General features: G+C 33.6%; 2 protein-coding genes across 2 annotated transcripts; both read left to right on the top strand.

Annotated features, from left to right (window-relative positions):
• Positions 1–13,279: 13,279 nt before the first annotated feature.
• Positions 13,280–20,973, top strand: LOC134717835 (uncharacterized). The gene is made up of 4 exons (XM_063580330.1): positions 13,280–13,524; positions 19,601–19,641; positions 20,319–20,548; positions 20,731–20,973. Exons 1-4 carry the CDS (start codon positions 13,280–13,282, stop codon positions 20,971–20,973), a joined length of 759 nt encoding a protein of 252 aa, XP_063436400.1.
• A 2,464-nt stretch (positions 20,974–23,437) lies between these two features.
• On the top strand, positions 23,438–24,934 carry LOC134717834 (uncharacterized). Its single transcript, XM_063580328.1, has one exon. The coding sequence runs from the start codon at positions 23,438–23,440 to the stop codon at positions 24,932–24,934; it is 1,497 nt and encodes a 498-aa protein (XP_063436398.1).
• Positions 24,935–26,583: the final 1,649 nt, after the last annotated feature.

Here is a 26,583-nt window from a genome sequence, read left to right as displayed (position 1 = left end):
AAAATATTTTTATATTTCCCACGCTGCTAGCCACGGTAAACACGGTAATTATTCCCAAATAGAAAGGGGTTCTAGCTGGGCATTATTTTCTTCATTGCACATAGAAAGGGGTTCTAGCTGGGCATAATTTTCTTCATTGCACATAGAAAGGGGTTCTAGCTGGGCATAATTTTCTTCATTGTCTGCCATTCTGTAAAATGAGAATAAATACTTGTTTTATTACATATTTTATAAGTTTAGAAATTCTTAAATGATTTGCATCCTTCATACTACCTATAAAGCCAATTGATACCTACATAATACCTATTAAAGCCCTCACTAAGTTTTGTACATGTTCCTTAGATACTAATTTTGTTTCATTAGCCCCAATATCAGTAGGTTCCTGATTATTTTTTATTTTAACACTATTCACAGACATGCTATCTTCAATGTCATAATTTTCAGATGTTACCGACGAAGAATGAGTGCTAGACATGTTATCATTAATGTCAGAGACTTCCTAATTTTATTAAGAAATAATTCAAAAGGATCCAAGTCTACGACAAAAGTAATGAGCCAATTTGACCTTGTAGTTGATATTTCCTTGATTTTCTGGAACATGACGTTTTCCTTGACAATGAATTGGCTGGTTAAGCCAAAAAGAACAAGCGAGAACCACCACCACTTCATCACTGGCTTTTCCTAAAAATAATGATACACATATAAATTATCATAATATTTATTTATTTTTTTATTTTTATTGATTTGGCCTTTATTAATTCTGAAACTCATAAGACAGTTCTGAATAAAATGTTTTTTTGTTTTCTTTTATTGTCTCGAATTTGATTATTAAGTCGAAAATTCTTATCCTGTGCATTTTTCTTGCATTGTTCAAGATTGATTCTTGGTGGTAAACTCCAAAGCGATTGGATCGTTTTAACCATCCAATGGCTTTGAAATTCTCCACCGTCCATTTCTACAGATGTTCCTGGTATGATAAATTATGGATTTCTGCAAATTGTTTCCGGCGTCCAATTATTTCCACGAATTTTGTGGGTAAACCACAATAACTGTCGATAATAATCGGATCCGCCTGGTTTATAAGCTTCTGTATTGCGAAAAATTCTTTAAATAGTGGTTCCCTTCTCTCCTTTCTCTTTCGTACTAATATTTCTCTCCAATAATTGGTTTTAAAATATTTATATATTTCCCACGATACTGGAAACGGTAACCACGGCAATAATTCCCACATAGAAAGGGGTTCTAGCTGGGCCTTATTTTCTTCATTGCACATAGAAAGGGGTTCTAGCTGGGCATAATTTTCTTCATTGTCTGCCATTCTGTAAAATGAGAATACATACTTGTTTTATTACATATTTTATAAGTTTAGCAATTCTTAAATGATTTGCATCCTTCATACTACCTATAAAGCCAATTGATACCTACATAATACCTATTAAAGCCCTCATTAAGTTTTGTACATGTTCCTTAGATACTAATTTTGTTTCATTAGCCCCAATATCAGTAGGTTTCTGATTATTTTTTATTTTAACACTATTCACAGACATGTTATCTTCAATGTCATAATTTTCAGATGTTACCGACGAAGAATGAGTGCTAGACATGTTGTCATCAATGTCAGAGACTTCATAATCCGAAGGCGAATTTTCTACTTTTTCTTTAATGACATGATCATCATTATCATCATTTTCTATTTGACTATCTTGTTCTGAAAAAATTTTCTTCACCCTTAATTTTTTAGATAATTCCATTAATGGTATATCATCTTCTTCATCAGAATTTTCCCTTTCTTTTTTATATCTTTTTGCAATTTGATTTAACGGAGTGTCTGAATCTATGCTTTCATCATCAGAGGAGCCTTCCGATTGTGACTCCATGGGAACTACATACGCGGCTTTACGTAATGTCCTACCTTGATTGTTGTTAGGAATTTCCCAATCTAACTTAGCCAAACGAATTTGTTCAGCATGAGCCTTTGTGGTTGTCCCATCTAACTGATTTTTTAAAATAAAACTAACAGGTGAAGTTTGTTCTATAATCCTATAGTACGGAGTCCATTTTTTTGAAAGTTTGCTTGCCCTTCTATGATTTTTATAAAAAAAAACTTTATATCTTTGCTATGTTTGTTTGCGTACTTAGCTTGTTTCTGCTTAGATTTTTTCATAGTTTTATGAACCAGCATTAATGATTTATGTTGTTGTTGTAAGGCAATTTTATGATATTCCTCCCCATTGTATTTTCTCCTAGGCTGTAAAATGTTATCTAAGGGTAAAACTGGATCCCTGTTATATAATGCATAAAAAGGTGAAAGTTGGGTGGACTTATTGATATTGAATCTAATTGCTGCTAAAGCTTGGTTCAAGTATAAATCCCTAGTTGTGGAATGATCGTCTATTAATTTTGACAAAACATCATGTAATGTTCTATGAAATCTTTCTATTTTAGCATTACCCTGAGGGTGATAGAATGAAGTTTTAATATGCTTTATATTAAGTTCTTTATAAACTTCCTCCATAGCCTTAGAACAGTTTTCCCCTCCGTTATCACTTGTTAGAATTTGAATCCAGAATGCCTTGAAGTAATTTCTTCAATCAAAAGATGTGCGACATTGTCAGTGCTTTTTGTTGCGACACTAAAAGCTTCTGGCCACCCTGAGTATAAATCGATAAATCCTATAATGTACCTGTTACCTGACATGGTAGTTGGATACGGTCCACTCAAATCTACCCCTACATGACAAAAAGGATAAGGTGGAATTTTTGTTTCCTGAATTGGCGCTTTAACTTTTTGTAAATTGCGTGATTGACAAGGTACACAAGTAGTGACATAATTATACAATTCCTTAAACATGTTTGGCCAAAAATATTTTTGACGAATGGAATCAAATGTTTTATCAATGCCCATGTGCCCATTCTTATCATGATACTGTTCTACAACTGCTTGTTTTATATGAGAAGGTTTGTACAACCTTATAATAGGATCATTATCTACATTTGAGATGTAATAAAGTATGTCATCTATTATGATGTACTTGTTTTGAACTGCCTCGGGTACCTTATCGCCTACAAGTTGTTCTTTTAACTCGCGTAATGTTTTGTCTTTCATTTGTTCAATTGACATATCAAATTCTTCAAACTGAAAATTTTCTTTTTCTGGAATATCTTCAACTAATTTGTCATTATTTGCGTAATCAGTAAAATGAAATCTATTTGAATTAATCACATTAATTTCGTAAGTATTGTCACTAATATCCGGATAAGGATCTGGATTTTCGTCTGGTTTTTCATCTGAAGGTAATCTAGACATGAAATCTGCACACACGTTTTGGGGCCCTGGAATATACTGAATCGTACAGTTATAACCCGTTATGTTCAAAGCCCACAGTTGAATTTTCTTATTTTGCATGGGGGATTCTAAAATGTATTTCAAAGGTTTGTGATCTGTCTTTATCACAAATTCAGCATTATACAAATAATGATTCAATTTTTGTAACGCATAATGAATAGCAAATGCTTCTTTTTCAATGGTTGACCAACGTGTTTGCGTATCACTCAATTTATGAGATAGGAAATAAATCGGTCTTTCCACTTCCTTTTCACCCTTGATTGGATTTTCTTGTAATTGCGTTAAACAAGCCCCTACACAACTATCGCTAGCGTCCGTGTACAGCACATAGGGTTTATTCAAATCTGGGTATGCCAATAATGGTACTTTCACTAGTTCATCCCTTAACTTTTCAAAAGCTACCTGACAAGTTGTGGTCCAATTAAAAACCTTGTTTTTCCTAGTTAAAGCAACTATAGGCTCTGCAATTTTTGAAAATGAAGGTACAAATCTGAGATAATAGCTCAAGCAACCAATTAATCCTCTTACTTCCCTTACATTCGAGAGAGCTTTCATGCCTTGAATGGCCTTGACCTTTTCAGGGTCTGGTTTTAATCCATCTTTACTTATTATAAAGCCTAAATAGTTGGTTTCATTTTGCAAAAAATTACATTTTTTCAATTTTAATTTTAGCTTGTGCTGTCGTAATCTTTCAAAAACTTGTTGAATGTGGCCTAAATATTCTTCCTCTGTTTCGGAAAATATCAAAATATCATCTATATAAGCAGTTGAAAAATGCTCTAACCCTTGTAATACTTCTGTAACTAGTTCACTAAATAAACTGGGCCCTGAGGCGAGACCAACTGGTAATACATTGAACTCAAATAATCCTTTGTGACATACAAAAGCAGTCTTTTCCTTATCTGATTCTTTGACCTTGACCTGATAATATCCTGACTTTAAATCTAGCGATCTACCGAAGCAAGCAAGTCATCAATCAATGGTAACGGAAATGAATAAATTTTACTAATTGCGTTTAGTCGGCGATAGTCAACGCACATCCTTGAAGTTTTATCCTTTTTTGAAACAATAATGATAGGTGCAACCCAAGCCGACCTCACTAGTAACCCGAATTTAGCTTGAACGGACAAAAACGTGTTAACGCTATTTAAATGAGATTAATTGTTATTTGATAAAGATCGACAAAAATTAAAAAATATTTTTAATTCATTTCAATTCATTTCAATTCATTTTAACGCCAGTCAAATAGATTTCTTTGCGGTGAATCAATTGAAATCAAGTTGCTGGTAATGTACGTCAAACTATTAGGCCACGCCCCCGTTAAACTATTTCAAACAGGCATCAATTCGTTTTAAACATCGATGAGACCCGAGCTTTGTACAGGTAAATCACTCAAGCAAGACAAACTTTATTTATTTATCGTTTTTTTTTCATCAAATTTTATCGAATTCAGTTAAATGTGTGTATTCTTAGTTAAGTCGCATGCTTCACAATTGTTAACAAATGAATGAACATTAGATATGACATTTAAGAAATTTAAATAAAAACATTAAAATATTGATGCACGGTTTAAGAAATGTGAATCTGTTGAAAATAAAATAGTAAACTTGCAAACTTTCAATCCATTTGTTCTCATCGAGGTCCGCGTTCATGTTTCAATGCGATACGTAACATGAAAGTCCAATATGTTACAAATGTATAGACTCTACGATGTCCGAGTTCTGTCCGAAATAAATAATTGATAGCACTTATAAGACATAATGTTGGAATATTTGTCTTTTTTTGACGTCGACACGTCTCCCTTTAGATGGCTTTCGGTTATTTCCGTAGTTCGGTTGCTGTCTCATTGGCGTATATCTTACATCTCTTTTTTTTTTCGTGCATCGCTTATTTATCATGTTCACTGATGGCTGAAAAAAATCTGATCATATACCTCGATAGCACTGCCTGTCACGTTTCTTTTGCATCAAATAGAGCGGTTTGATTTGGATTTGAATGGGTTTTACTAAACGTCTAGTGGCAAATATTGCACCCATAATACAGCCATTATGTCAGTGGCACATCTGACGAAAATTCAAACCACAGATTACAAATGGTACTGCCTTATACTCTAATATCAGTTACCCATTCGTGAACGTAATGGACGTATGATAAATGAAGTTCCATGTTTTATCTTTTATATAAAATTTAAAAGGTTTAACCGGGTTGAATTATTACATTTACAAAAAACACATTTGATTTTTTAAATAAATTCAACAACAATACAAGTATATTTTAAAAATTTAATTGACAGTTTATATTGACCATTATATACATATAAAGACCGATGTCGATAACTCCATTGATCTTTTTTATCGTTATATTTTTAGCACGAAATAAATACAGGAGTTAATTATATCATAGAAAAATATCAAACAACGTTAGTTAAGACACGATTGATAAAATCTAATGGTTTATATTTCAGTTTCGAATCAGATTTTTTTAGGCACCAGTGTTACTACTCATTTTGATAAACAGTGAGACGCTTACTTGTAATTCGGAATTGACGAAATAACGTAGCGAAATGACCGTACTTATAGATTATACTTTTGTTTTCCATCTTAATTGTATTGTCATTTTAGGGGCCGTTATAGCTTGTTGTTCAATGAGGACCAAAGCTCCGTGTTGAGGCCGTACTTTTGACCTCTAATTAAATTATACCATGTGACTTGACGGAGAGTTGTTTCATTGGCACACATACCACATCTTCTTATTTATATTAAACGGGAGCAGTTTATTACATTTTCATTAAGATAAAAAAAAAATATAAAAATTCAGTGAATCAAATGAATTTGTAGCATATTGTTACATTCAAAAGTATTTAATTTTGATTGATAGTATACATTATTTTTATTGCATTGGTCCACAAATAATGCCCAGTGTCAAATATTACACATCGATGACCACTTAGATTAGTTACTTTAAGTAAACTCATTTCCTTGGCTGGTAGTACACGCTTGTATTTTGTCCTTTAAAGTTAGTCTGTCAGTTTATTCATGGAAGTAATATTAAATATTAATGAATCACAGTTTAGGGAGAATTCTTCGTCATTTGCAAATAGATAAAAAAAAATATGAAAATTTGCTTACGACTGAATTCAGGCCGAGAGAAATATGTTTTGTTTTATTTCAGATTACGATTGAATTCAGGCCGAGAGAAATATGTTTTGTTTTATTTCAGATTATTTAGTACATATACAAAAATATTCTTAATCTTTTCCAATTTACAAATAAAATTTGATAGTGCTTTTTATGCACATGGTAGATGAAACCTGTATGATCTAATTTTTTTCAGAGGTCTGTGAAATATTGAAAATAGTACATTCCGGAAAACACAATTCGCTATATAAAATGCTTGTAAAATTCCGTTACATGTGGTACGCTCATATTTAAATACCTTCCTATAAGAAAGTGAAAAAAACAGTTTTTGAAATTCACCTAAAATGATTAAACGAATAGTTTAACTTATTTTTCAAATATCGAATACACAAATAAATCTCTAATTTATCCACGCTTGAAATTTGTTTTTACTGACAGGTGTCTGCTGGTATTCGATTGGACATCAGTATCAATGTAGGCGTAACAGCCTATCATATTTATCCAATCAGCTGTCTTGTATGCGATGACATACGGTCCACTTAGTTTAGTTTTCCTTGTAATGAATTATAAATTGATTGCAATAAAAATTATTCAATTCACTATAAAGCAATCAATGTCTAGCCCAAAAATGACTTACACGACGCTATACTATATATATATACACATATTATACTTAATATTTATTTACAAATTAAGACAGCGTAAAAAATAAAATAATAACATTAATAATAATTACTATTTAACGGTAGAGCTCTAGATTTAACGGGGTCTATTGTGCTATTAGTATGATAGTCCCAGCAATTTAAAAAAAAAATGATCATAAAAAAACGGTTGTGCTATTGTGGGCAAGGGACTTGCCGGTACGTCTAAAACCCACCCAGGCCGCTTTGGTGCACTAAGCCCTAAGACATTTATGGAACACTACAGCGAACTTTCTAGACAAATTTGAAATTGTCAGATAAAAATAGCCAACGCTTATATTGAAGAATAAACAAGTCATGAAAAGAAATATTACTATACATTGTACGGACATTTTGACTAATTCACTAGCTTTGATACAGCGGAAGCAAAAACATCGAGCGTAGCCAAGATAAAAAAAAATAATAATGCTAAAATTATGTATTTTCAAATCAAAGGACAAAGCGTACGCAATGTCACCCGGAATCCGAATCTGACTGACTAGCAAATTACTACAAAATTAAACCAAAAAAAAGGAACAACGTATGTTAGAATCACAAAAAAAATGGATTTAGATTAGATTTGTGATCATTCGAATTTATTAAGACTTTTTAAAATATCTATTTCTAGGAACTTTTTTTTAGATCGAAATTAATAAAGTTCATATATAAGTATGAGGTACAGCTCACACCTTTCAATAATGAATTCTTATAAGCTGATTTTAAAGCTCACAATATAAGAGATATGGGATATAATTCAATTTGACGGCAACCAAACGACAAAAACACTATAGGTAAATCAAGACCGCATGTTTAGTCTTCAACAAGAAACATGTGTCTACACAAAATGCCAAGCTCTAAATCGTCATGAGTTTGTAGATACAATATTCAAAAAGTCTAAATAATATAAATATTCATTATTCACACATATTATAGATTTTCTAAATCGTTTGAGACCCGTATGCAAAGCCCATGTATTTTCCGTTCACATAATGTTTTGACGGTTTTCCTTTTTTATTTATAACGTCCTACAAACATTGCTCAGACTAGACAGCATGAAAGACTAAAACACTTTTATAAGTCAGCGTATAGGTTTATTCCTTGAATGCCAACATCCTTTGATCTACCGACAATTTACCTATAAATAATGTTGGCTTTCGAGGAAAAGGTGCAAAAAGTTATCACAACACAAGATAAAGAGCATGCTTATCAAAAATGGACATTTAGAGCTATAGGGGGAGGGTTGAGATCTCACAAACATGTTAAACCCCGCCGCATTTTTTGCCTGTCCCAAGTCAAGGAGCCTTTGGCCTTTTTAGTCTTGTATTATTTTAATTTTAGTTTCTTGTGCACAATTTGGAAATTAGTATGGCGTTCATTATCACTGAACTAGTATATATTTGTTTAGGAGCCAGCTGAAGGATGCCTCCGGGTGCGGGAATTTCTCGCTACATTGAAGACCTGTTGGTGACCTTCTGTTGTTGTTTTTTTTATTTGGTCGGGTTGTTGTCTCTTTGACACATTCCCCATTTCCATTCTCATTTTATTTAATTCGAATTGAATTCGAATCGAATGCGAACCGAATTCGCTAATCGCGTACACACACTCTTCTTTTTTAATTCGAATTAAATGTCCGTGTGAACGAGGCATTATTAAACAGATAGTTAAAATCTAATTCATGTTTGTTACGTTGTTGAAATTTTTTTCTGATGATACTACTTGAACGAATATGGATTCTCTTAAAATGAAACTTTGAAAAGTGTTGCATCACATGTGCATATTGTGAGAAATTCCAGTTTACACAAATGTGAAGCCTCTTTGGACTTTGAAGTTTTTTTTCAATATTTCTATAGTTGTGTGTGCTGTAACATCCTACCATATTACTTGATTAAATTTCTTGAAACTTTGTATCACGTGTTAGAATACTATTGATGTATTATGTTCAGTTTGTTCAGGATATTTTTCTTGGTAATAATACTACACACTTTTTTGCAAGTGATTCATGAAATGATACTGGTAAGTGGTTTATCGTGTTCGCAAATCATCGGTGTTCTTATAAAACAAAGTAATGTAGTTTGATTGGAATTGAGACAAATTTCCACAAGAGACCAAATGACACAGAAATTCACAAGTATAGGCCACCGTACAGTCTTCAACTATGAGCAAAGCCCATACCACATAGTGGAACTAACTATACAAATCAGATGAAACCGGTTTAACTCATCAGATGTAAATAAATAGAAGTACTACACAGAATAGACGTGGTCAGGTTCTTGTATATCCAAACAAACAAAAAACACTTGTAAAGTACATCCTCTGAGAAAACTTGCAGTTTACTGACAGCTAGTTCAAAGCCACAAACAACTAACAAAATCAATCCGCTATAGGCTAAATTCTTGTTTCCCTATTTTATGGTTAATTGTTTAATTAAAATATTCATATAATTCATGTATATATACTTAACAAATAAATATTTATAATAATATGGAACAAAATAAATCTCTAATATCCTCTTTTAGTTTGAAATAATTATATTTAACTAAATATAAATGTTATATTTATATATATGTCTTATGTTAATAAAACTTGTTCATTCCCAAATTTATTTATTTTTTAATAAATAGTAACAAAAATCATTTTCTTTCTATCTTTATATTCATAATTATTTAACCCTTAAATGTTGCTACTCTTCTGAACAAAATGGGATAAAATGTTACAATTTCATTAAGTTCACTAATTATTTTTTAAAGTTAAATACTTATAAAAACAGAAATATTTTTGTTGGCATTCAAGGAATAGGTAACATATAAAATGTTGGCATTCGAGGAAGACACCAGTGTAAACATGGTGTTTTTTTTAACAAATCGATAATTTCTTTGCCCATGGATATGAATTTGACATTAATAGTCCCTCAAACCTTTACAATACCCGGCCGTGTCATTTCCGTTTTAGCAGATCGAGAAGGTTTAGTCACGTTTCTCCAACATTTGATAATTAGACTAAAACAACATTAGGGATTAGGGGGTCCTCATAAGGACTGGTACCTGTAATTCACCTATATCAGGTCTTAACTAAAATATTGTAAAAAGGGATAATGTTAAAAAAAAATTATATCAAAACATTTACAAACCATATATTTTTGGTCGAGTATAACCCGAAACTTACATAATTATTTTCATCCGTATTTGATATACAAAATTAAAAAGTTTATTGAACAAGAAAAAATCTTATATATTTAGACAATGGAAATATTAATCAAACTGAAAATTTCATAAAAAAATATCAAGAAATAATCTCAAAATTATTTTTTTTAAAGATTTTTTTTTATTAAAAGTAACATGAAAAACCGAAATGTTCAATGGCTGTATCTCATTTTTGTAATTTATTCTATTACTTGATATATTTTTGTATTTGTGTTACATGAAAAAGTTAAAATCTAAACCAATGCAAAACAGTTAAGTTTTATTTATGTAAAAAGTCACCGAAAGCTATTGTCCTATAGTGCGAAGAACAATATATTACTTAGTCGTTCTATATATCACAAGAGCCGAAGCAAGTTTTCATGGTATGCTTATGTATGCGCCTGTCCCAAGTCAGGAGCCTGTAATTCAGTGGTTGTCGTTTGTTTATGTGTTACATATTTGTTTTTCGTTCATTTTTTTTACATTAATAAGGCCGTTAGTTTTCTCGTTTGAGTCGTTTTACTTTGTCTTATCGGGACCTTTTATAGCCGACTATGCGGTATGGGCTTTGTTCATTGTTGAAGGCCGTACGGTGGCTTATAGTTGATAATGTTTGTGTCATTTTGGTCTTTTGTCGATAGTTATCTCATTGGCAATCATACCACATCTTCTTTTTTATATTAGCAGATGAAAAAGTCAGTCGTATATCTGTCCACTTTTTCCACGAAAACGGAGCTGATACAAATTGGGTACATCACGTCGTGTCGTGATCTATATAGTGTTTAACTGTGGGAACTGGCTTGGTGAATATTGTGCACTACTAGTATTTTCGATGTGTACAATTACTGCAAGTTGACTGAGAATTTTCAATAACTGTACCGGTGATAATAAGCTGCGTTTTGTACTTTTATATAAGCTTCATGACTCAAGATAAATAAATTCTTAATAGCTCTCAAAATAAAAAATGTTAATTGTTATTCAAGATCGTTCCAAAAATATATGAAATTCAAGATCTTCGACTTTTATTTAATTTAAAACTGCCTGAAGGAGATTGATTGTTTATATACCTGTATGAAGTCATGAATTTGTCAATTGCTTCTCAAGTCTGTCATGTTGATTGATTTCAAAGTATAAGCATTTAACTTACTTATATGTTTGATACATTCACAGAAAACGATATAACAGACTAGACACCCGTGCCACCTGCAGCCTAAAAACTTTTATACTGTATTGGTCTCACTGCAATACCCATCGAATATAATCCCACCACTATTCAAAGCGTGTTGGATTTTTTCGGGCATTCCCTGTTTCTTGTTCTTGTCCATGACGCATTCCAACCATTCAATGCTCTCTTTACTGTAGTTGTCTAGTCTTCGGTATCCTGCAGTCGGAATTAGAGCAATGGGTGATTTCACTAAATCGCGTACGTGTTCTCGTATGCTCATCTCTTGGAGATCTGCAAGCGAGTACCATCTGTCTTCGCATCGAACTCCTTTGTCAGACAGGTAGGTGTGCCATCCCAGGAATTTCTTTTCTCTGACGTCTTCGTCGCCTTGGTGTTTTCTACATTCATCCACAAGATTGTGTGTGTGCAGGAGATCTTTTGGACTCGACCATCTATCGACGTAGCATACTTCGCCATGTCCGTTGACCCATTGTCTCCATTGATCTATGTTGCTAACTAAATGAACTCGGTGTTCCTCTAGACGAAAACAGGTTCTAAATATGGTCATACACATACTGGCAATCGTCACAGAGTCGAAGGCATCCACCTCATCGTTTGTCTGTGTCAATATTAACTCACGGAACTTCAAACAGGCCTTCCTCAGGATAGTTATGTCGTCACGACAGTAAGCCTCGATCTCTTTTGCAAAGTCAAATATGGCACCCCTTGATTTCTTTACCTTGTACCATTTCAAGAAGTCGTGTCTATCTTCAACGTTCATGCTGTTCATGCCGTAGTCCTACGGAGCTGGATATTCAGCAATGTTGTTTTAATTTTCAATTTTGTTGAAAAAATAAGGCAAGTAACCTTTCCTGATTTCCTCGTCTTCTGCTGTCAGGGAGAACGGTTTCGGCAGTTTTTTCAACGACATTGGTAAAAATTTCAGAGAGTCGACCAGTCTTATATGTAGCACCTTGCCGACGTTCATGCTCATTATCTTTGAACCGTTGTATATGATGTGTGTAGGTGTCATGCAGTTGTCGACCAGATATCTCAGGATCAAGGTGCCGTCGTATCCTTGTAGGTTGTGGGCAACGACTTTAGTTTTGAAATGTTTTTTCTTGGAATAGCCAACGTCCGAAATTAACCGCTGACTCATATCCCTTAAAAACCATTTCTCGGTTGCCACAGGTATCGGCACAAGGTGACCCGATGTACGACCCTCCTTTTTTTCACATTTCTTGCACCTGGTGCCACACTTTTTGCACCGGACCTCGATCGGCTTCTCCTGACAGGCACTACAGTTAGTATCGGCGACTACAAAGTTGGGTTTGTGCTGGTTTCCTCCACACCAGTCCGTACTGCAATGTTTGCACACTCTACTTCCTTCTTTTGGAAAGTAATTTTCCCTGTATTGCACTGGTGACGACTGGTCACATTCGAAGTCAAAGAAGATGAAAAATTTGTCTTTTATTTCCTTCTTTAGACTTCTCATATAACACCTGTGGTTACCGTAGACTACCTCAGTGCAGTTTTAACATGTCCACTCGCCGCACTCGTGGGGATTTTCCATCAAGTTTCTGTTTCTCCGTTCGACTGCTTTATGGCACTTGATGTGAGGTATATATTCAGACAAAAATTAAAAAACTCAATTGAAATAACTGAATTTTAAGAATTTAAATTTCAGACTTTTTAGAAGTCGTCCTTATAGTGCTGGTTACAACTTTATACAGTGGGCAACAACTGTTAGAAATTATTCAGTAAAACCCTGTAATGCCACCCCTGCCACTCCCTCCTGCACAGACAGTTCTACAACCAAACCCTCCTGCACAACCTTTTCAACTACCGAACCCCCCTGCACAACCCGTTCAACAACCGAACCATCCTGTACAACCCGTTCAACAACCGAACTCTCCTGTACAACAACATAGACAGAGGAGAGTACTACAACCTATACCTCAGATAAGAAGGGGACAGCGTGTGAGAAGGAGTTCAGACATATTTCAAAATTATGAATTGTAATTACAAAAGGAAATTTGGAAAATTGTTGTTTTTTCATATATTTTTAATTGCTTACCTGTCATTTGCTACATTAACTATAATCTCCATGATTTGATGGCTAATACTGGTATTCATCCTTTTGCATATGGTAAAAAGACTTTCAAAAACTGGCCGCCTCTCTTAAATAGGTGGAAGAACCACATGTGCCCCGGTGAATGAAGTATGCAGTGATTGATTGATTGTTGGTTGCTTAACGTCCAGTGGCAAATATGTCATGCATATTCAGGACGAGAACAAGTTCACAATAAATACAATAGGTAGGTTGTTACAACAGAGGCCATCTGGGATGATGGTCTGGGAAATTTGGACTGCCACCGGGAAAGGAGGTTATATTGGATAGGGACAGAACTTTAGCCTTGCAACAGGCCACCTACGGACCCCTCAAAGAGTTGTTGCAAGGGTTCTTCACGTGCAAAGAGCGTGGCACTCTCTTTACACGAGGCATCGGATTTAACGTCCCCCTTCTGACCGGACGTGACTGCGAACTTGATACATCCCGCACAGCTAAACGGACGCCCCACTTCGGCAAGCGTTTTACTGCCGGTCGGGAGAAGACCAAGTGACCATATTACTATACCCCAGTCACCCTTGGGGACAAGTATGCAGTGAAAAGTCTCAACTAATGAGTCTATGAAAAGTCTTTGAATGACTAGTGGAACAGTCTATAAATTTCTCCATTTCCTCCTTAAAGATATTACAGGAATGACATAGTTTGCATTGTTTTAATGCATCCAAATGAAATATGAAAGGTACAGACATTCTCAAAAAAAATTGTGAAAGACTTTGGAATTATTTCAAAAGTAATGAAGTAATAGTGAGTTGATATATATATTATATTAGCTGATAAAAAAAAAAATAGTTTTGTGATGAGTAGTAACAAAGTTAAATAGTAGGTGTCTAAAACATTAAAGGATTGTTAATATTTGTTTTATATTGTTTTAAAGCGTAGAAAGCAGGTTTTCAAACTGGTTTGTATCTTAAGCTTAAAAGAAGTTTTTTTATGTGTTAAACTGTTTATCTTATATTGCTATTTGTTTTGTATGTTGTAGATTTAAAATGGTTATTATTATTTTTTCAAAGTAAAATTGAAATTTGTCAAGCTATTTATACGAACTATCTTATATGTTTTATATTATTAACTGCTCTATTGTTAGTGATCAAACTAGACGGCGTTAACTACAAAATGTACCAACATGTTGCTTGGTATGAGCAAAGGCTCCATGTTGAAGGCCGTACATTGACCTATAATAGTTTATTTTTATTAATTGTTATTTGGATGGAGAGATGTCTCATTGGCACTCACATCACATCTTCCTATATCTATGTAGTTAAAAACTGTTTTCCCACCATATCTATTGTGGGCCATTAGAGACAGAAAAAAAGTATATAAACGATAGTTTATTGATCAAGACGAGGCTTTGAAAATTGAATACAGATGTAATATTATTTACAGACATCAACCATAACTATCCAAATGTTACTGAATTTTACATTATTTTGTATATACAAATTAAAACATTACCAAATTGACGACTACATATATATAAATAAACAAAATAAATAATTACAGATAAATAAACAAACAAAACAAATGACAAAAGAACATATATACACACATAAGATTGGATTAGACTGACAGATAATGAATTGATAACACTATTTTTATCGCAACATTTACTAGTTGACATTTGGAGTTTCCAAAATACGACGGCGACGAGGCTTCTCACTAGGGCGCCTCACAGCCTCGTTCACCTTGTGAACTTCAACATTTTGGAATGTCTCTTCTTTTCGGCACTCTGGGTAATAGTGGTTTAAATATTGCCTTATGGCTTACTTAGCCCGTGGGCACACTTCCCTTTTTGCACTTATCCCGCTCCGTTCCAATTATACATATTTCTGAGATTTTCTTGTCCGAAAAGCTGTGGCATAAGTTCTTTTAATAAAATCGATGCAAAGTTACCGGCGGAATGGGCTCTGTCTTTCAGAATGATGAGTCTATCAACTGGAATATTCATGTCTGCCGGGATGGTGTATTCTTCATCAGTGTCTCAGCCAGAAGTCCTGGTGTTGCCTGCCTCTGTGTTGTTAATAAGCGTTCTAAACTATCTTGCTTGACTTTTTATTATTTTTTTTGATGTGGCTGTTCAGAATGAGAGCAATAACAGTAATTAGAAGAGAATAGAAAGAAATGTTTGGACTTAAGTACAATTCTGGTTCTTTTTGAACAAATTTGGTGGCCCTGAAAAGCTGGCTCCATACCATCTCAATCGGATTCAAGTCGGCGCTTTCTGAAAAAGATTATCACAATTAAACTTTTCATTTATTGTTTGAAGCAGAGTATTACAATACGTTACACTAAGGACTCCTTTAAAAGATTTTTTTGGTAAATTTTAATCTTTCCCCGAGACGCTTCAATACCATAAATAGATTTATAACAGTATTGATATCTTAACTACATTATTTTTAAATGGGGTTCTGTCCGAAAACTTCCTCATTATATTGTCTTTACAAATAAACTTTAGTCATCATTATATACTCAATTAATTTTGTTACATTTTTTTTTTTTACTATAAATTTGTCCACATGTGTTGTTCCCAACTATCGATGGTAGGGTCAGACAAGATGTTTTACCTCCTCAATATGCACCTGCGTTGTTATAGAGAAGACAAAAGAACCACCGATATTTATGGGTCCGACCTACATTCACGACGACATCGACATCTTAGGCAAAATTGTATAACCATCTAAGAGTGAAATTATTCCACGCCGACCCGGAACAACTAGTTTTTGCTACGGACGGATTGTTAAAATCAATGAAAACGGCATTCCCCGAATCTGGTCACATTATGTATAGTCACTATTTATAGGCTTTATATATCAAACAGAAAATAAAAGGCGATGGAATCGAGCAAAATGATAAGAGTCCGTACTGTAGTGTCAAAGGACTAATACATTACGATGACGATATTTTTTTTATGTGAAGTGTGAACATATTTTATCCTCATCGTGTAAATCGAGAAATGATTGAGGTATCATTTTAATGAATGGCTCCTGTTGTCCGAATCCAATCTGATTTTCAACCTTTTCAACCTTACGATGTTTGGTCAATTTGTTGTTGGAATTTTCACTCAGGTCTTCCATAATTTGATCATCTTGTTCTGTGGTAAAAGGTTCGTCGTTTGTTGATATATCTTTTATATGTGATTTTCTTACCAAATTTTCTTGTTTCATTAACTCATCAAATTTAAATTTCGGAATTAAAATTAGTTCACGTGCCATATTTTAAATAAGCTTAAAAAAATATGGGTAAAATGATTTTCAATTTTAGAATACACTTTTTTCTTTGACGGAGTGTTGTTCCCTTGGCTATCGCTTTGCGAATAATTCGTTTTTTACGCTTCAATCCTGTTTTATCCATGTCTGAGATTTGTATTATTCCTTGAACAACGTTGAAAACTATCTCTAGAATAATTTGTAATTGTTTTTTAGTTAAAGTTTTCAAAATGTATATACTTTGTCTAGGAGACGCTTTAAGTAGAAACTTTATAAAACAGTTTCTATCTTCTTCATTTATTGTGGTGGTTGATATATTGTACAGAACTGACCTGGAAGAATGTTTGTACGCAACTGATATGATTTATCAGTGTGAGGGTGTAGATCAAGAAGTAAATAACCAAATTTCTGTTTTGTTGATTTGTTATATGCATCCATAAAAAATTTAGTCTGCCCTGGGAATATTTGTTTTCCCAGTGTTTGGATTTGTAAAACGTCTCGATAAGATCGAAAGAGTATGAAGTAGTGACAATTCAGTGAGGCTGTTCTCATGGACTTTCCTTTCTGGAAAACATTTTGCAATATATGAATAACCGTCATATTATAGTGATGACTCCCGACACACATAATGTGAGACATTTCAGCACTGTCTGCCGCATCCATCATTAAATCATCAAAAACTATGATTTTATGACCCTCCTGATCACCCCAATTGTTTAACAACTCCATTGAGGGTAGACCTTTATGAAATTGAATTTGAGGGATTTAATTCATCATTTTGTCATACAAATCCTGCCAAACACCATAACAAAAATATATTTTAGATGGTGGAACTTTGAATATTTCCGAAGATAAAGTTAATAATTGTTTAGTGAAAAAACTTTCCAGAATTACTTGGACCGACTATGAAAAACGATGTAGGAGATTCCAACTTTATCAAACTTTCTCCCTGCCACCAACGGCTTTCCATCTCAACGTTTTAAAATAAAATGAGAGATCTACCACATAGTTACAACATATATAGAAAAAAAAGAGATACAAAATACATGATTCAATATTTTATTTATAATGTAATAAATGATGATATGATATTCAATTGTTCGTTTTTGAATTGATTGACACTGTTCTATTGTTCACTTTATCACATTAGATATTCGTCCAAAATCTCTGGTGGGATGTTTTCAAAGTCTCCCTCCATGTCATAATTTTCATTATATCGCACCTTCTTATATGGTACTCCCGAATCGTTTATGTTTTTTCTTTTCTGGCTGGTGACAACAGGAATGGGTGCTATTATTGGTTGTTCCACCATGTTTCTGTTCACCATCTGATTCATGTTATGTGTTTGCATTTAGGCGGGATATTCTCTACTTATAGTTTGAAGTGGATATGTTCCTTCAGCTGCTGCCGGTCTCGAATTTTGGTAATTCGTGTATTTTGGCGGACTGATGGGTTCCGTCATCGGCATATATGTTGATGGCTGAAATGATAATTATATATCCTGTTATATTATATTAATTCATTATGACTTCGTTCTTGTCATGTATATAATTCTTTTAAAAGAAGAACTTCAAAATCTAATTAAACTATTTCACATAATAATTTAATATATATTAATGATTTACATATGTATCAAATAATATTAATCATAAATAATGATGAAATATTTGTCACTGTACATGAAACAAACGAGAGAGAAAAAAAATGTGAGAACAAATTTGACTATATGTTTTGTGAAAATGAAAATGATGATCACCAACATACCTTCTTAAATTCTCCTTTCATAGTATCCATCGCTTCCTTTATCTTACAAAGTTCGTCTAATTCGTCCAAACCTAGAAACATTTTATTCTCCTTATACCTCGGTCTATTGTCGTATAAGTTTATGTAAACATATTCTCCTCCCTTAGTCATAACTGCTGTTTTTTTCCTCCCGAAATTAGTCCTTAATTCAATTGACCCGTTCTTTTTATACACTTTCAATAAACTTATCTGTTCCATGATTATTGTAAGATTTGACGTTTTCGTAAGCTGCAAGTGTGAAGAAGATTAAGATGGGCTCTCATTTATATACCAGCATGGTGAAGATATGAACAAAACCGTTTATTTTCATTGGATAAAATATAATAAAAGAGGGTGACGTTTTTTCTCTTTCATTGTAAGAGATTCATTGTAATTGTTTATCGCGTCCCTACTTTTTATTTGTCTTTTTTCAGTTTAAACATTATCGCCCCCACCATTTTCATGTTTAGAAACAAATTCCGTAATTTTCATTGGATAGAAAAATCAAAGAGAGTGACGCTTTTCTCTATTCGGTCCAATGGGTTTCATGGTACCCTCCCGATATGCGGATTCCTTATGATTATTAATCGCGTCCCTTCTTTTTATTTACATATCTCCTCCCCCATTTCTATGCTTTAGTAATCCTTATTATTTGACTTACAGATTCGTAACCTGTGTATGGAAGTTCCTCCTACATGCTCATCGATTATTGTTTAAAAGTTTTGAGTTGAGACGATGAAATCATAACTTTTTTTATTTGGATGTGTTATAAGTTTTCATTCTCGAGTGTCAACGACTATAATCTCAATACTGATATACAATTGTTTGTTTGAACATTCACTTCGATATTTTATAGAAATATTCTTCTTCTTCTTCTTCTTCTTCTTCTTCTTCTTCTTCTTCTTCTTCTTCTTCTTTCCATTATATATGTTTGCAAACATTTCTTCTCTAAAATGAATAAATAATCTTTTATTTTAGACATCTAACACAGAAGGACTACCTCCCCAAGGGTGACTGGGGTATAGAAATATGGTCACTTGGTCTTCTCCCGACCGGCAGTAAGACGCTTGCCGAAGTGGGGCGTCCGTTTGGCTGTGCGGGATGTATCAAGTTCGCAGTCACGTCCGGTCAGAAAGGGGACGTTAAATCCGATGCCTCGTGTAAAGAGAATGCCACGCTCTTTGCACGTTAAGAACCCTTGCAACAACTCTTTTGAGGGGTCCGTAGGTGGCCTGTTGCAAGGCAAAATTTCTGTCCCTATCCAAGATACCCTCATTTTCCAGTGGTAGTCCAAATTTCCCCGACCATCATCCCAGATGGCCTCTATCATATCAACCTACCTATTGCATTTATTGTGAACTTGTTCTCGTCCTGAATATGCATGAAATATTTGCCACTGGACGTTAAGCAACCAACAATCAATCAATCAATCAGATGGACTACCTGCATGGGTTTCAAGTGTTATAAGTTCTACAATAGGTGAGACTTTATATTCATATTCACATTTAATTTCATATTTTTTTTCTCTAATTTATTATTTTTTTCTTGATTGTTTTTCTAATTTTTTTTCACTCAATTTTATATTCACATTTAAAAAAAAAATTATCACACAATTGAAAATGCAAAATTGTATAACCCTAATGAAAATTTATTCTAATATACAATTAAAAGAATAATATAATTTGTTTGATTTCAGTGTCCTTAGTATGCTCTGTTATTGGTTTTGGTGTATATTTCATCCGTAGAAGAATATTAAAAAAAAAAGAACAACGTCAACAACCTACAAATAGTCCAAATTTTGAATTGAGATGCCAATTACATGCCCACACACCAGAATCTTATGAACTGTATCTTGAAAGACTTGCAAATCCACAACAAGACATTACGCAGCAATTTATATTTAATGATTCTCATAGTTTTGAAAGTGTTAGTTCAGATGACTTGTTTTCTTCATTGTAGATTGGTTTATATATATAATTGTCACAATTATAGCTGTTTCGGAAGTGTTTTTAAGAGGAAATCAAAATTTAAGAAGAAGATTGGAAACTATTCTACAAGTAATAATTTATCTGAAAAATCTCCTACAAAATAACCATAATTTACTTCAGCAACGACCTAATCATCAACAATTATATGCACCTCAACAATTACCTCAACAGTTACCTCAACAATTACCTCAACAGTTACCTCAACAATTACCTCAACAGTTACCTCAACAATTACCTCAACAGTTACCTCAACAATTACCTCAACAATTACCTCAACAGTTACCTCAACAGCAAATAGATCAACAACCCAACTTACGAAGATCTCAACGTATTCGTAATCCTGTTGTGAGACTTAATTTGTAAAACTTACCTTTCAAATAACATTTTCCAAATTGCATCATGAACATGTCTCCCTATTCCGAATCCATATTCGTCCTTCTCCATTATCTTTGTTGCAATATATTGAACATTACAAAGTTTGATAGTGTCCACATTATAAAAGTTTTCTTTTATTTGATTATGTGATAGATGCAGCATCTGATGGTAAATCTCCTTTAAATATGTACTGAATGAATTCTCCTCCATAGGTAGCTTGTTCAACAAATCTCTCTCCATGCGTATTTCAGCATTCCCATCACATATACATTTGTTCAATGATAGATACTATTTCTTATGAAAAGTAGAAGTTATAGCTTTTAGCATATAAACAAAAAAAATAAATACAGATATATTTACCTACACAAACTATGAATGCAGTATTTGAACAATTTGTCTATTGATGTCTTGCTTCTTCAGTGGCTCTATTGAGATGTTGTCTTATAGATTGTAAATATTTCCATTGGATTATGGTCAGAGTAACTCCTTTGATTGTTGGCTTGTTATTGAGTAGCTGTTTAATGTCTAGAAGAATACTGTTGTCAACATATTTGCAGACTATTACAATATAATCATCCGGAAGTCTGAACAATTTCATATATCTACATATTGTGGTATTGAAACTTGGTAGATTATGATCATTTATAGTATAAGATGAATTAGGTAGAGTTTTTTCAAAGTTATATAAATTAGTAGAAACAGTATGGGTAGATGCTGTTAATACTAATAGAGATATTGCACCAATCCATTTTAATATATTAATATGGATGTTGTAGTGTTGGTAAAGGTTAGATAAACTTGATGATAAAGATTTGTCGCAAAATCTCATATTTTCTGGTATATATTCGACAGAATTTATGTGTGGAAGTGACATGTTGCGTTGGTGAAAATTTGTGAAATGAGATTCTTTTACAAGTGAAATCTATTATATATGAATAGTTTTTGAGTGGACTGTGTTAGTACCGATTTCGATTAGTGAATATTAGTATATTTATTTAATTTTATAGTTGTATTGACAGGTGTAATTATTTGTACAACTTTCACAGCGTGTCGGGTTCTTTGTAACATTCAACCTTTTCTGGAACAATAGTATTTAGACTCCGCCCTAAAAATGTGTTACCTTTTCCAGAACAATAGGATAAGCAAATACCGCGGATTCTTTTGATCTGAAACGTGTAGTAATAAAATAGGGTGGTTGAGCCTGGTTGAAACTGGTTGGATCTATTGTTCTGGAACGTGTAGCCACTTTTTCTTTTGTTCTGGAACGTGTAGTTTATAACTACTCACATGTAATCATGATTGGAGGAGATTTTAATGAAAACCTGTTAGTCACATCAAATAACAAAAGAAGCAAATATGTTTCTGAATTTATAAATGAATGTAAGTTAAAAACCCAGAATGTGGGAAAGACATTTATACACTCTAATGGTAGTGACTGTACATCAATTGATTATATCTTGTACCCAGAGCACTTTAGTGACAACATATTACATCTTAGGAGATTAGAAATAACAAGTAACATTTCAGATCATTATCCAGTGTGTGCAAATATTAAATTCAGTTACTCAATGAAAACTAACCAAGATATAAAGAGCAATAATGGACAAACTGTTCGTAAAATAGATTGGCAGAAAATTGACAAAGCATTATACAAACAGGTTTTATCTGATGAGATTGATAAATGTGACTATACAGTTAGTGACCCACTAGAGATTGATAAAGCAGTTACCAACATCAACAACGCAGTGTCTAGAGCTTTAACATCTATTGTACCACCTCCGAAAGGAAAAAAGCGTAAACCTAAACTGAAATTTATGACCCACAACATATATTTGGCAATAAAAGCAAAGAAAAACGCATTCTGCAAATGGAAATTCAACGAAAGACCAGAAATAACTACAAATCCTCTATTTTTAAATAAAAAGCAAACTACGTATGAACTTAGAAAACTATGCAGGATTGAAAATGCAAAATTTTGGATTATAGAGAGACAACAACTCGTTGATGCAAGAACAATGGATAGTAAACTCTTCTTTCAACTTATAAAAAAACAAAGAGGGAAATTAAATCGATTCATTGATGAACTTCAATTTGGTGAATCTAACCTGAAAGGTGACAACAATATTCTTGGAGGATGGAAGACCCATTTCGAAAACTTGTACAGATATGTCTAGTTGCCTACAAACATGAAGAAGTAACTACAGAAGAATTACAAAATGCTCTAAATAAGCTAAATAGAAACAAGTCTGCTGATATATTTGGTATTACTGCAGAATGCCTTCTTTTCGGCGGTGAAAAACTTGAGAGTATATTGCTTAAAGTAATCAACGCATCATTTCAGCACTGCCATATTTCAAATAATTTGAAAATTGGTACTCTTACACCAATCTTTAAGAATAAAGGAGACATATCAAATTCAAAAAATTATAGAGGCATTACCATTACTCCATCAATGTCTAAAATAATAGAAACCATACTCAAACTACGAATTAATCCAAACATACTGGAAGATCAAAACCCTCTTCAACGTGGTTTTACCAAAAATACGGCTCCTCTTATAGCATCTCTAATCATGGAGGAATTCAAAAGAGAAAGTAAAGACTTGAATAAACCAACAATATACGGAATGCTAGACGCTAAATCTGCTTTTGATGTAGTACGACATACAAACCTAATCAGAAAGCTATATCATTTAGGCATTTCAGAACAGTGCATTTTAATGATTGATAACATATACAAAGACGCTACGTCTAAAATTAAATGGAAAGGAAATACATCGGATGCATTCAACATTGAGCAAGGTGTAAGGCAAGGAGGAACATTAAGTGCCGATGTATACAAAGTTTATGTAAACCAGCTGTTGAATAATTTTGTAGAGTCTAAACTTGGTGGAAAAATAGGATCAATAAGTTGCTGTGCCCCCACCTGTGCAGACGATATAGCAATAGTTGGAAGTAACCCATTCGACATACAAGTTCTCATAAATATGGCATATGACTACAGCCAACGAGAAGGCTATCTTCTACAACCTGAAAAAAGTGTTATTTTACCGATTAAAACTAACAGTCAAGTAGCATTTACAGAAGATACTTGGTTGATGAATAACAATCCAATGCCAATTGTCACCAAAACACCACATATTGGTATACAAAGGGATGCAACCGATTCAGCAGGTAGCACCATAGAGGCAAATCTTAAAAAAGCCAGAAGATCTTTATACAGTTTAATGCACACTGGTTTACACGGAGAAAATGGCCTAGACCCAATATCTGCAATAAGTATGCTACAAACATTTATATTTCCAATTATGTTTTATGGATTAGAAATTTTACTGCCTACTGGAAAAAATATAGATTTAATATCAAAACAGTATAAAAGAATAATAAAGCAGATCCTCTCTTTACCCGTCAATGTAGCTGACCCAGCAATTTACGTAATATCTGGCTTGCTACCTGCTGAAGCAGTCATACACAAAAAGGCACTCATCTTATTCGGAAGTATATGCAGAGCTGGATGCACCTCCACTGAATGGAAAATCGCTGAAAGACAATTAGGAATTAAATGCATTAAAAGCAACAGTTGGTTTATTGCTATCAAAGCTATATTTTTGAAATATGAAATTGGTGATCCATACATCGGTCTATTTGATACGACTATGTCCAAAATGCAATGGAAGAATTTGGTGAAACAGAAAGTCAATATTTATTGGTCAAATCGAATTAAACAAGAAATTACATTGTTTTCATCTCTAGAACATCTTGGAGAAATTTTTACTATTGGAAAATGTCACCCAATAGCAAAAACTATATCAGTCAATATAAGAGACATATCTAGAATACCAGTCCGACTTAAAATCTTAACTGGAACCTACATTATTCAGACAAAAAGGGCTGTGTTCAATAAAGCTATACCAGATGGTACCTGTATGATGTGCAAAAAGAAACTATGAATCATTTCCTGTTGATTTGTGAAGAACTAGAATGCATACGAAAACCACTTATGTTAGAAATAATAAACATTAGCAGTATGATTTTTGCCAAACATAAAGTAGATGCTGCAATTCATATAACAACAGTAATAGTCAACCCATATTTTTATTGCACACAGTTGAATTCACAAGCTCTTATATCAGACATTGATACTCAACTAGAACCATTATGCAGAAGCTTGTGCTATAAATTACATGCTAGAAGATATCAGTTACTGGACATTTCAAAGAAGTCAAAAACTGTTAAATAACATATTCCTTGTTGATGACTGATCGCATCTTGGTACTTCCCCGTTTCCCTAAAAAAAAATATATATATTTTCATGCTTATGGATAACTTTTTTTTCTTCTTTTTTTTCCCCCAGATAGTATAAATTATTTCATCTAGAGGGATAAATTATTTTTTAAATAGTATAAATTATCACATTTAGGTTTTTTTTTCTTTAATACATTAGTAATCATTTTAACTTTTTCAAAATCCTTGTGATACTCAATTCATAGCAGATAAGTGACAGTGACAGTGTGCTTAGAGGACATTTAGCTTAAAAAGCAGATGAAGCTTTCTTTCTTTTTTTTGTGTGTGTGTAAATAAACCTTGACAATTTGTTTTATTGGTGGAGGATTGTCCCTCAGTATGTGGTCTGTAAAGAACTGTCCATTTATAAAATAGTACCGTCGAATAGTAGAATTGGTGTAGCGTATCTTTTGCTGACACCAGCCCACACATGAACCTTAAGAGGATGTTTTGGGTCGTTGTCCATTTGAAAGCGATGTTTGGTCCGGAAATTCCGTCTGACGTACAACAGGAAGGTGTCCCGCAGGATGTGGTCTGTAAAGAACTGTCCATTTATAATACCGTCGAATATTAGAATTGGTGTAGCGCATCTCTTGCTGATACCAGCCCACACATGAACCTTAAGAGGATGTTTTGGGTCGTTGTCCACTTGGAAGCGATGTTGGTCCGGAAATTCCGTCTGACGTACAGCAGGAAGGTGTCCCGCAGGATGTGGTCTGTAAAGAACTGTCCATTTATAATACCGTCGAATATTAGAATTGGTGTAGCGCATCTTTTGCTGATACCAGCACACACATGAATCAAAAGAGAATGTTTTGGTTTTGGAAGTGATGGTCTGACTTGATCAAATCGTCTGTAGATGTAAACTTTATTCTGATGGAGCTGAACAGTACACTCATCACTGAAGATCATATCGTGAAACTGGTCATTGTTCTCTACTAACATATTGCAAAATGCTACCCTCTTCTTTTTGTTGATGTGTCGTACCATCTGGCAATACCTTGGTTTGGTACACGTGAAGCCTGCGTGGACTATGGCTCTTTTTGTCGTAGACAGACTGACCTTAGACCCTTCAAGTAGAAGCCTTTTGTGAAGAGTTCTACTGGATGTGCACGGTTCTGAAGATAATGTTCTTTTTACAAACTGTACATCGGATCTTGTTAGCGTCACTACTATAGGGGGCTCTATGTCCCCCATGATAAATAATTATAACCCCCACTATATACATTCTTATCGCAACACCATCTATCATTACATAATATATATCACCACTTTTTGAACTTTAAGAAAATCCTATTACATACTTTTCAACATT

The sequence above is a fragment of the Mytilus trossulus genome, chromosome 5, assembly GCF_036588685.1.
Source record: "Mytilus trossulus isolate FHL-02 chromosome 5, PNRI_Mtr1.1.1.hap1, whole genome shotgun sequence".
Lineage (NCBI taxonomy): Eukaryota > Metazoa > Mollusca > Bivalvia > Mytilida > Mytilidae > Mytilus > Mytilus trossulus.
Note: the sequence above shows the minus strand (reverse complement) of the source record. Positions and strands in the feature narration are given on the sequence as shown.

What these genes read in the sequence shown, in the direction of transcription:
- LOC134717835 (XM_063580330.1), top strand. Translation starts at nt 13,280, where the DNA reads ATGCCACCCCTGCCACTCCCTCCTGCACAGACAGTTCTACAACCAAAC. An exon ending in ATATTTCAAAATTATGAATT is followed by an intron (nt 13,525 to 19,600) that starts GTAATTACAAAA and finishes CTTTTATTTTAG; the next exon opens with ACATCTAACACAGAAGGACT. An exon ending in ATTCTCATAGTTTTGAAAGT is followed by an intron (nt 20,549 to 20,730) that starts GTTAGTTCAGAT and finishes AATTTACTTCAG; the next exon opens with CAACGACCTAATCATCAACA.
- LOC134717834 (XM_063580328.1), top strand. Translation starts at nt 23,438, where the DNA reads ATGTCTAAAATAATAGAAACCATACTCAAACTACGAATTAATCCAAAC.